Source organism: Stylophora pistillata, chromosome 3, assembly GCF_964205215.1.
Source record: "Stylophora pistillata chromosome 3, jaStyPist1.2, whole genome shotgun sequence".
In the NCBI taxonomy this organism is placed as follows: Eukaryota; Metazoa; Cnidaria; class Anthozoa; order Scleractinia; family Pocilloporidae; genus Stylophora; species Stylophora pistillata.
Window position 1 is genome coordinate 3,143,574 of NC_142521.1, and position 12,110 is coordinate 3,155,683.

The window sequence follows — 12,110 nt, forward strand, 5'->3', positions numbered from 1 at the left end:
CACGTGAGCTCGGCATTTCCTCCAGTCATTCTTTAAACGCGTCTCCAAGGGATGCAGCAAATTAGAAAGAATTCTGTAACTACATCGATCTAATGCAGTTGCTTTTTTAGCTGCGAAAATTCCCTTTAAAGACGCTGCAGGTATGCGATATGTTTTTCTCCGGTCAGGGTGCATGTTGGTATCTAGTCAGAGCTGTAAATAGAAGCACTGGCAGCTGTTTAGCCAGATGTCTGTCAGGGGTAAGTCAAAATATTTATTGGGTTTACCGGGGTTTAATGGTGGATGTTTTCTTTATTTTGTCATTATCATATTAACTTATTATTTTGACTCTGTTGTTTACATTGTTTTATGTCAGTCGTTAACTCAACAGGGTCCCAGACCGAGTTGAGTTAAGATACTAGCTATAACTTACTCTAATTACGTTTGTGTTAAATGATAGCTGTAATTCTCCTTGCGTTGTAACGTCTATATATTATTGACTTTAATTCATCTCAAATTGGACCATAATCGATCATTTCGAAAATAAGTTCCTCCACTACAAAATTAAAAACATCCATCACAGCTTTCAGCAGTCAGTTCCCTTAGAGTCTCTAAGGGAACGTTATTTTCAGTCAATGTTACAAATGTTGCAAGAAATTAGACATGAACAGAATGTTTTGTTTTCTTACCATGAAATTTCCCCCATCTCCCTTTCCGTTTCATCGGCCAGAAGCTAGCCCGTGTGAACAGGGAAGAGCTGCAAGAGAAACCTATGAGAGAAACATGCCTTTTTTTCTCCTCTGAGATCCCTATTTTTCCCATACAATTTCCATACAATTTTCTCGCTGCACAGGTATGGCATAAGCCCACAACATGATAATAATGACTTCAAACATCACACCATTGAACTGTGCTTTGCCATTAAAAAAACACTCTGTTCATTCCTTTAGTCGCAGAGACCCGCATCTCTGAGCTGTTCGAAAGTCATTCCCCAACAGTTAATTTTGAAACAAGAATTTGTCAAGGGAACCATTGGTAAACTTGGTTGCCCAAAATGTTTGGTAGCTTTTCAGTGTCTTGCACTGATGAATTGGATTATGGTGAATTTGCCCATATTCTTAGCTGTGCGGTTAAAAACAAGGCTATATTTAGTTGTTTCATGGCAGCTAAAGAAATTAAATTGAAGCAAACTTGTTTTGAGTTAGGGGGAAAATTTGCATAGGTTGTGGGGGGAAACTCGCAATGGGGCAAATTTGCCAGTTACCTATCAATCAGACTCTTAATTAAACTTCAGCCACTGTATACAATTGATCTGCTTGCCAATAATGGTTAATAACTCATTTGCTCCTTCTTATCACATTCTCTCAATGGCATGTAAATGAGAGAGATAACTTGGTCAGAATTTGGACTCAAAGAAAAGCATTCATTAAGTGCAAACTGGTTCTAAAATCCAAGGGATTACTTTGGTGTAGTTGTCTGTTAGGTTTTTGTTACACAATGTTTTGTAGTGTCCCAATCATTTTGAACTAGGTGACTGATTATTTAGGAGAAGTGTTTCATTGATTTATTTGGTCTCAATGTGTGAGCACAAAAATGAGGAATTGAATTCAGGTAGAAAGCTCCCAATAAAAGCTGCATTTGCTTTTCATCCTTAATTTTTTCAGGCCTTCCTTTGGGCCATTTGATTTTTTTTTTTTTTATCAGTAAGAGTGTCTGTAAAGGGAAAATGTAAACCCCATTTACCACCTGTCATTCTCAAGGGTAAGGTGGGGGAGGGGGGAGGGTAGGGTAGGGTACAGAAAGCAATTTTTTCACTCTCCTCTACTTAAAATATGTGCAGTGCTAAACTTTTTAAAACAATTCTTAGGCTGCTGTCCATGCAACAGTGATATTCAGTGCACCTGACAAAAATGTAAACAAAAGGATTGAAGGTAAGAAACTTATGTTCTGTTCAGGTTATGTCCACATTTTAAGTAGTAATTGTATCATGAAATGGCTCATCAGACTTCATTGTGACAAATTTCTCTGTTTTGCTCTTCTCTTAGTTGTACAGAATGACTTGACAAAGGAAAATGTGGATGCAATTGTTAATGCTGCAAACTCCTGGTTGAAACATGGTGGAGGAGTAAGTTGTTGATTTGTTCATTGTAATAATGTTGAATTAATGCAGAGATGAAAGTGTCAGTGGGAGCTTACTTTCCAGATTTCCTCAACTCCAATATCTAAGAATTGTTTCATTATTAATGTTGTAAAGATTTCTCAAATGTTTCAAACTCTTCTAAAATTTGCTTTTCCTCATCTGACAACTTCTAAAGGGGACAGGTGTGGAACTTGGAGCTGACCATCAGTAAATTGATATAATTTTGATAAGCCCCACCTCTTTAGCCCCTCCAGCTCTCCCTTAGGCCTTAAATAAGCGATCCTACCCCACTTTTCCTTGAACTCCCCCAGCCACACATTCTGTAAGGCCAGACTAAAGTGTAATTCATAACTCAATGATTTGTTTAAATTACCCTCTCACTGTGCCAGGTAGCTGGAGCAATTGTTAAAAATGGCGGATATCAAATTCAAACTGAAAGTGATGAATACGTAGCTAAACATGGCCCCATAAAGACTGGTGGGATTGCTGTTACCAAACCTGGAAATCTTCCTTGTAATATCATAATCCATGCAGTAGGTAAGTTCAGTTGTATGCTTGGGATGGGGTGGTCATGTTATTTCAAGTTAAAGCAAGTTCAAAACAGCAGGATTATATTTAAACACCAACTCTTTGATTTGATAATGCTTCCACAATTTCATTCATTCTCTTGATGTGGAAGAAATTCCCCCTCTCAAGAATGTTCAAGAAGAACATAAGAAAAGTCGACCTTTCAACTCTCGTTGAAATTTAAAACTTAACTAAATAACTTTATAATCTTTTTAATTATCTACTGTAAATAACTATCATCTACATATGTAAATGTATGTGACTTTTAAATTTTTTAGTGCCCCCCATTAGCTTATAGCTAAAAACATAGACACTTAAATAAAGTTTTTCATTCATTCATTCATTCATTTCTCGTCTAAACTCCCTGATAACACACTAACCATGCGTGACATCAACAGAAAAAACATAATATATTTGCTATCACGTGCTCACTAGAGGCTGCACGGCATGTTTAATGAATAAAAACCAACACAGCAGCTATAAAAGGTGCATATAACAAAGATAGTCTACGAAAAAACAGAACCTGGGAGAAGATCAACGAGTTTCCACTGGATGAATAAACCTCACCGCGCTCGTTGCGGTAAAAAAGGGGGGTGGGAATCCCCGGCCCAGTGGATAGCACTCTCCCGACCTGCCGGGCACTGTGTGACTAAACGTGTTATCTAGATTCCTAAAGATTGTGACACTAATAAACGAGAATTTAAATTGTCTTTAACATAGCCATCCTTAGCGTTTTCGCTGGCCCAATGACCCGGCCGATCTGGAACTCCAACCGTTAGCTGTAGAGGTGGCTCCTCCAGCTCTAAGGCTATGGCTACTAATTTTAGAAACGGTTGTAAGTTCTCTGAAAGCGTCTTTAATAAGTTCTCTGGCTCTGGTGTAACTAATACCCTGGCTCCTTACTTTCTGCTTTGAACAAGGAGTAGCAAGGGCTCTAAACAAAGGTAAATCTTCAGAGAGGTCAATTTGTGAAACTGTTATGTAGTCCTCTAAAGCCTTGACAGGACAAGTCGGAAGGTCTGACCTTGTGATAATAATCCATGACCCATCTCGGAATTGGTCCGTCTTGGAAGATTCCAGGAAAATAGAAACCTGTTATACTTCATTTCACGAGCGCTTATAACATCTCAGGAGTCACAGGATCTTTTTTTTGACCTCTGGCCTACCCAAAATTCCCTGAGATGCGTTACCCATCGAAGAAACCAGAGGGTGTGTGGACATTTTTGATAAACCAGCCATCTGCTGCGCCCAATCAATTCAACAAGTTAGAGAGAGTGCCTCCAGAGAGAACACCAAGAGGAATAAATTACACACCACACTTCCTCAAATACTCTTATCAAATCCCTTGATAGTTCATAACGGCGAGAGCACATTTTTCCGATAATTTTTCAAAAACACGGAAAAATTCATTTGATTTCCCTGCAAGTTTGAGGTAATTGCACAGAAACTCTTTGAGTTAGATTTTACACTTTAAAAGCGGTCTATACTTAGTTCTTATTAACCGATCGGGAGGTCTGTATGGGAGAATCTTGACCGAGGTCGCCAGTACAGACCGAACGCAGTGAGGTCTGTACCAGCGACCGAGGTCAAGATTCTCCCATACAGACCGACCTAGCTCGGTTAATAAGATGTTTACTATATGGCTGTGTCTTATATGCCAATTGTTTATATTCTTTGAACCTTTTTTTCTAGACCGGTCTAGATGGGAAAATCTAGAACGCTTTCAATATTGATTTCAGCCAATCAAATTCGTGGATTCGGTAGTTCCCAGTCCTTGTGAGAGACAGCCATAAAATAATGTAGATTAAAAGTGGTAAATTTGGATCAACTTATATAAAAACTAGACTATAAATAATAGTGCATTCTAAAAACTAATTACTTTGAAAGTTGGCTTCAATCTAAACGACAATTATTTTAAAGTTTTTTTTCAGTGACAGTTCTTTAGGCCTCCAGCACCACGTAGAGTACTGAAGTTCCACTTTCCATATTTTTTAATCTCTTCTGCAAGGTCCTGATATTTTTTAACCTTTTGTGCTTCTTTGGCCCCAACCCTCGAGTCAGCGGAGACTGTGACGGACTTGACAGGTCATCATCATTATTATTATCAAATGTTTTGAGTCAATTTTAAGTGTTGTTATGACTGCTATCATTTTTTTTCTTTCTTATTTTTAGGTCCAGTGTGGATGGGAGGCCAAAAAGATGAGGACAGTAGCCTCCACTCAGCCATGTACAATTCTTTGTCCGAATGTCATTGCAGGCTTCTGAGTAGTGTAGCTGTCCCTGCCATAAGTAGCGGCATTTTTGGATTTCCCAAGGCACGATGCGCAAAGATTCTGTTCTCGGCCGTGTTGGAATTTTTCCGCACCGAGCCCAAGAGCTCTGTTAATCTCGTGCGTCTTACAAACTTTGATAAACCAACTGTGGAGGTTTTTATGGACGCTGCAGCTGATTTAAACGAAGAACCCGATATAAGAGTGGAGCTGGGCGAAGCGCCATGAATTCTTTTGGCCTGAGCTCGTTAATTTTTCTAAATGACTCTTCGCTTTACTTCAAAGTAAACTATGTTTACGCGTATTACTCCTCTCGTTCAACCTTTCCCGTTATTATAACTCATGCGCCCGTGCAGCTGAACTGCATTTTAGCCAATCGACGGCATCAATTCTAGGATGCCATTTTCGCGCCTTTTTTGCTTAGTATTTGCGAAACCAAAGGCTACGGATGAGCTAAAAATGGGACAAATCTTCTTTTTACCTCAGGTCCTACAATTAGCTGGATCAAAGCAAATCTGTGCTATGATGATAGTTTACCTTTGTATGTGTTTGTGTATATGTAAGCACAAGGTTGTCATGAAACGGCATTTTGAGAGATGCTTGCATCACGATTTTTTGTGATAGTTCAATTGAATTTATGTATGCTTACGCATTCTTCCGAACTTGAAATTGGTTAGTTGGGGTACTTGTATACATGGCATGTGTTTGTTTGTGTGATGTATTTTTGCAAGCGTTTTCTAATTTTTCAAATTGCCATATGTTATTGGCATTTTTTAAGGTTTCGTGGGCGCTCAGTAAATACTAATTTATTAAATACTTTCCCTCGGGTCTCGCCCACGATGAGCAGGTGTTCAGGAAGACATTTGAGTATCAAAAATATATCAAGAGATTAAAAAAGAAAAGGAGATAAAATTTCACGGAACGAAGCAAAATTAAGCTAGTAATATCCTTTTTCGCCGTCAATAATTTTATGTCACATTTCATGTACTCCATTTTGCACGTAAAAATAAGGGCCAAACGGTTTTTTTTTTTACCATGTAGGCGTAAGGAAAGTCTAATTTCAGCTTTATTGATATACAAATCATTCCAGCTTTATGAACATCCCTCATGAAAAGAACTATTATTACAAATCGTCAGAGGCTTCTGTCTGTTTACTTTTCTTCGCCGGTTGGAAATTTCTCTGAAATTGTGCTTCCCCCAAGTAGAGCACGCCATCGCAAAAATGGCACTATAGCTTGATTGTAAATATCCATTTCGTCCATTACGTTTGACGAAGATAGGCCAAATCATTTGCCCGGCAAAGTTGCAAATTATTCAACCGACTTGTCACGGTGAGATTACCTTTTTTGTTCAGCATGAATGTAACCATGCCAAACCATTGCCACTTCATATTTATTCATTCTTTCATTCAGAATAACCCTCCCCAATATAATAAAACATTTCCCCGTTTGATGGAAAAATATGATAATACTGACATTTTTTATATGAAAATTGCAAGAAAAAATGAATCTTCCTTCATGTATAGCATCGTTTGCCAGTAAGTAAAAATCATCTGGCAACAGCGTCCCTTTTATTCGTTAGGCTTGCATCCAAGTTTTTTACAAACATCTCGCTTTGTATGGAACAAAGCTAGGCTGTTCCAGGTTGATCGGATCAAGTTTCCACTGCTGGGAATTGGACGTTGTAAAAATCTCTTCCTGGCACAGCGTTAAAACTTAGAATCTGAATGCCTCGGCATTGTGTCTTAAAACTTGAACTTGTGTTGAAATTACTTCTGCTTTAGCAGAACCCGTGTATGTCAGATTGTTGTTATGGAAGTGACAGAGAATGACAGCAACTTCAGAAAAGGTATCCCTCCCTATCCATTCGCTAACGCAGGCCTTTCGATACGTTTTGGCCAGTCACTGTCGTCTTATTAGCATAGTCACTGTAGTCTTATTAGCACAGTCACTGTAGTCTTATTAGCACAGTCACTGTAGTCTTATTAGCACAGTCACTGTAGACTTAATCACCCGACAAATTAAAGCTAAGAAAAAGGTAATCGATAGGGAAAGGGTGAGGTGTTTTTCTTCCAAAATGCATCGTTTTTAACAACCTTCGTTTCCAGTGTTGACACGTACAACTGTGGCAGTTTGAAAAAGATGATTTCTTGCAACATCATTGAGAGTTTATTTTGAATTATAGGCGAAAACGCATTAAAACATGCGCGTTTTTTGCACCGTTGAGAGCTAAACGAAAAATCCACTATGGTCAAAGATGTTTTGTTTCGTTTTGCTTGAAACTAAGAAGGATTCTTTAAAAAAATTAACGGATTATCATGGTCCAGGCCTTATTCAGCGCTCGGTCACTTCTTTGCCCGGCTGTAATTTTGTGAGTGCCCGTGCGATTAACTCACGATCAAGAGAAAATAATTGGACATCATCATTTTCTCCATGTTCACTTGGCCATCTTAGCAGTCTAAGACCGTATGTGGCAGTTTCCCGCTATCAAAAAACGGAAGGCTGAAATTCGAAGTAAGGGCCGGGTCGCACTAGAGCAATTCAAATCACAGGATACAGTTTTGTCTCCAACCATCGTAAATCGAAAATAGACGGTGGCGTTGGAATTTATTTACAAAACGGCCTTGAATTCAAACTTCTCGAAGAATGCAAATTTTCAGATCCAGATGTAATTGCATGAATCACTCTTCTTGGAAATTATCGTTCCCCGCGGTAAAACATTATTGTCGGTTGCGTGTACAGACCACCAAATCAAAACACTGCTATGTTTATCGACAAATTCAGCAATAGTCTCACTAATTTCTAAAGACAATAATTAACAAATGGTAAACACCACAGCGTTCACTATTGAGTTATGGATGCACGCGGGAGGTTGCTAAGCACGAAAGAAGCGTAAGAGTCGCTCGAGGCGATAGCCGAGAGCGACTCTAGCTTCTTGAGTGCTTAGCAAACCTCCCAAGTGCATCCATAACTCAATAGTGTACGCTGTGGTGTTTACCATTTGTTTTATAACATAACATTGATACATTGTAGCTAAAGAGTTCCCTTTTATTTAACAAATCTTACGCGACCAGAAAAAACAAGCGCGCGCGGAAAAATAGCCTTTGCATTTGCTCACGTCAGCAGCGTACACCCATGGGCAAATGGGGGACGCTAAATTGACCAATCAGAGCGCGCGCTTTAATTTGGTTATGTTATAAACATTGTTATGTGATGGGAGACTTTAACGTAAACCTTCTCCAAATACAATCATCATGCTTCAACACAGGAATTTATCGACAGCTTATTTTCACACGCCTTTCTTCCTCTCATCTCCAATCCAACGCGCCTCACCTCATATTCTGCGACACTAATTGACAACATATTCACCAACAACCTTGCACATGATGTTTTTAGTGGCATTATACTAAATGATTTATCTGACCACTTACCTGTTTTTGCATATATTAACGACGCAATCCTAACGCGCAGCACAGAAAGGAAAATTGTGATGCGCACATTCAGTAACGATAATTTGCAAAAATTCAACGAGAACCTTTCAAACGTAAAACGATCCTCATTTCGCAACATGGAAGATCCCAATGAGGCCTAAAATGATTTTATTGAAGAATACTCCAGTGTCTACAATGCCTGTTTTCCCTTAAAGGCTCTCGAAGGTAAACAGGTGAACACGTTCTTTTCCCCATGGCTTAGCCCTGGACAGTCTGAAATCAGTTAACAAGAAGAACAGACTCTACAAAAAGCTCGTCACATCGCCCTCCACATCTTCTGAAACGAAGTATAAAGCCTACAAAAACAAACTCACCCATCTCATTCGCATTGCCAAAAAAAATGCTATGACTCCAAATTTGAGAATGCCAGAATTGACCTCAAAACAACTTGGAAATTAAATTGTTAAACGAGGTTATCGACAAGTGGAAAAGTAAGTCATCTCTTCCCACATCATTTAAATCTGAAGGCAGAACATTAATGGATCCAATGAGGATCGCTGACAGATTCTGCAAATACTTTACAAACATTGGTCCCAACCTAGCTAGATCTATACCCAGTGTGAATCCTTCTTTTCGTTCTTACCTCGGTTACAACAAACATCCCTCCATTAACTTAAAGCCCACCACAACTAGTAAACTGGAGAGTATTTGCAGTGGCGGATCCAGGGGGAGAGTCCGGGGGTCTGGACACCCCCCCCCCCATCAGACCTGACGCTTACAACTTTGAGACTGAAATTCTTAGATCCGCAGGATCGTATATCACTTTTTAACTGGCTGATTTTTTTAATTAATGAATCCAAGTAAACGGTAAGCGGCCAAGGAATTATAACGTGCAACCATGACTGGTGGCAGGGGGTGTGGGGGAGAAGTAATTTGCCTCAAAAGAGTCCAACAGTCCTTTCTGAACCAAAGTTTGAACCCCCCCTAATCAAAAATTCCTGGATTCGCCCCTGATTTGTAGCATGTTCGCTTCAAAGAAAGCTCCTGGCTCTGACAGTATCCCAATGCATGTCATTAAATATTCATTTCACCTTATTTCTGCTCCTTTGGCAGATATCATCAATATATCTTTACTAAAAGGCATTTTCCCGGACAAACTTAAAATCGCTAAAATCATTCCCATCTTCAAGGCAGAGGATCCTAGCTTTTTTGTAAACTACAGACCTATTTCTTTGTTGTCTAACTTTTCCAAAATTTTCGAAAAAGTCATATACAATCGCTTAGTAGAATTTGCCAAAATACACGATATACTTTGCCGCTGTCAGTTCGGATTTCGGAAAAATCACTCAACATCGTACGCGCTAATTCATTTGGTAAATAAAATTGCATCTGCAATCGACCAACACCAAACAACGGTGGGTGTTTTCCTAGATCTTTTCAAAGCATTCGACACTCTCGACCACCAAATCTTGTTTGCCAAATTGGAACACTATGGTATCCGTGACGTGGCTCTGCAGTGGTTTAAAAGCTACTTTTCTTTCCGCCAGCAATTTGTCCAATTCAATCAAGCTTGCTCTCCAATGCAAACCATCAAGTGTGGTGTTCCTCAAGGTTCGATTTTAGGCCCACTATTGTTTATTCTATACATTAATGACCTTCCTAATGCCTCTGAAGTATCATACCCTCTACTTTTCGCTGATGACACCAGTATCTTTTATTCTCACTCAAATCTAAATTGCTTAGAATCCATACTTAATGATGAACTCCAAAACATTGACGTTTGGCTAAAATGTAACAAGCTTTCAGTTAATATAAAGAAAACCAACTATATAATTTTTAAACCCAGACAGAAGAAATTTAACTCCAGCATTTCTCTCTCCTTTGGAGGTAAACCCTTACAACAAGCTAAGGTAACTAAATTCCTTGGGGTCTATATTGACAATCATCTCACCTGGAAATACCATATCAGCTATGTATGTAAACAAATCGCTAATTCAATAGGTATTATATTTAGGTCTCGCATTTCCCTATCCTCTGCAACCAAACTCACTTTGTATTACACCTTAGTTTATCCTTATATCGTCTATTGTAACTCCGTCTGGTCGTCCACATATGTATCTAACTTAAATAGAATTTATTATTTGCAAAAGCGAGCTGTGCGGGCTATCACCAACTCAGACTATCGAGACCACTCTAACCCTTTATTCTCCAAACTAGGAATTTTAGATATTTTCCAAGTCAATACGTTTGAAATCGCCAAATTTATATTTTATTTCAAAAATAACTTATTGCCCCATTGCTTCTTGATCTTTTTGTAAGGAATAGCCAAATTCACAACTAGCCAGTAATTATCGAACGCATTTGTGCCGTACAAATGTCAAGCAATTTACAATTCTCTACCAAGGTCCTAAAATTTGGAACTCTCTCCCTATTTCAGTCACTCGTTCGTCAAACTTTCTCAGCTTTAAAACGAAATTGCAAGAATTTTTACTTAAATAATCACTGAATTGGCCAAGCCGCACATTCGCATCACTTTTTCTTTACTTAATTTATTATTGTAAGTGAGGTGGCTCTCCCATAAGCCTGGTGGCCTCTTGGGTCTCCCCGCCTTCCAACTGTTATCGCTGTAATTAAATATTTTTTATTGGTAAAATAAGGCAAATAAAGATGATGATAATGATGAAAATATTTTCCAATTATTCGCGAGGAACATGAATTTCGCAATTTCCAAATTTTGGAGAAAGTCGCACCGGAACTACATGTTTTAACCAAAATTTCACTGATACGGGTAGATATGTCAATCCCAAGTTAAACCCTTCACTGGATGCTAAAACAATTCGAGGGAACAAGTGGGCAAGAATGAATCGTATTTTCCTCGCTTTCGGGTTGTGTGTGCAGTTTTACTTTTTAGCCTTATGGTTTTTAGCCTTACGGTTTTTAGCCTTATGGTTTTTAACCTTATGGTTTTTAGCCTTACGGTTTTTAGCCCTATGGTTTTTAGCCTTATGGTTTTTAGCCTTATGGTTTTTAGCCCTATGGTTTTTAGCCTTATGGTTTTTAGCCTTATGGTTTTTAGCCTTATGGTTTTTAGCCTTATGGTTTTTAGCCTTATGGTTTTTAGCCTTATGGTTTTTAGCCTTATGGCCTCTTAGTCTTGGAAAAACAACATAGCGTTCTCAGTATTGTGGGTTTGCCATCAGTTGGCTGTTCTGCGGGTAGCATCTGCTTCTAGATAGTTGCCTGACATGCTTTATAAAGTTCGACAGTTGAATAGTTAAAACAACATGATTGCTTGATTTGCTAAAAAATTTGGAAGCCTCCAAGGCAGGATTTCGGCTCCTTTGAAGTTTAGCGAAATTTGGCCATGCACAAATATTGGCAAATTTTTTTTTTTTTTTTTTTTTTTAACCGCGGGTTTCACTTATTTTACATGACTTGTAAACAGATTTACTGCTAATCCAAACAAAAATCTTTGTACTTGATCAGTTGCCAGGAACCGAACACGCGTAAAAAAAAAAATCGTTTTAAATTCGAGGTGTTTAAAGTAACTTTCAGGGAAACAATAAGCAATTAGATAGAAAAGTGAATAACGATAAGTGAAAGAATGATTTCATGAAAAGGAAGCCAAGAAAGTTTGTGTCTCAGACACAAACTTTGGCCAAGCAATGCGCCCCGACGGCGTCTGAATTGATCAATAGATCTTTCTGACAGATCTTCTAGCCCT

General features: G+C 38.7%; 1 protein-coding gene and 1 pseudogene across 1 annotated transcript; one reads left to right on the top strand and one right to left on the bottom strand.

Annotated features, from left to right (window-relative positions):
- Positions 1-2: 2 nt before the first annotated feature.
- LOC111330522 (uncharacterized) lies at positions 3-6,092 on the top strand. Its single transcript, XM_088751854.1, has 5 exons — positions 3-239; positions 1,847-1,910; positions 2,025-2,104; positions 2,509-2,656; positions 4,859-6,092. The coding sequence occupies exons 1-5, from the start codon at positions 150-152 to the stop codon at positions 5,182-5,184; spliced, it is 708 nt and encodes a 235-aa protein (XP_088607980.1). The 5' UTR covers positions 3-149; the 3' UTR covers positions 5,185-6,092.
- On the bottom strand, positions 3,006-3,937 carry LOC148734107 (uncharacterized; annotated as a pseudogene).
- Positions 6,093-12,110: the final 6,018 nt, after the last annotated feature.

Coding starts and splice junctions, on each gene's coding strand:
- LOC111330522 (XM_088751854.1), top strand. CDS start 150: ATGTTTTTCTCCGGTCAGGGTGCATGTTGGTATCTAGTCAGAGCTGTA. Junction 1,911..2,024: donor TGTAAACAAAAGGATTGAAG/GTAAGAAACTTA, acceptor CTCTTCTCTTAG/TTGTACAGAATGACTTGACA. Junction 2,105..2,508: donor GGTTGAAACATGGTGGAGGA/GTAAGTTGTTGA, acceptor TCACTGTGCCAG/GTAGCTGGAGCAATTGTTAA.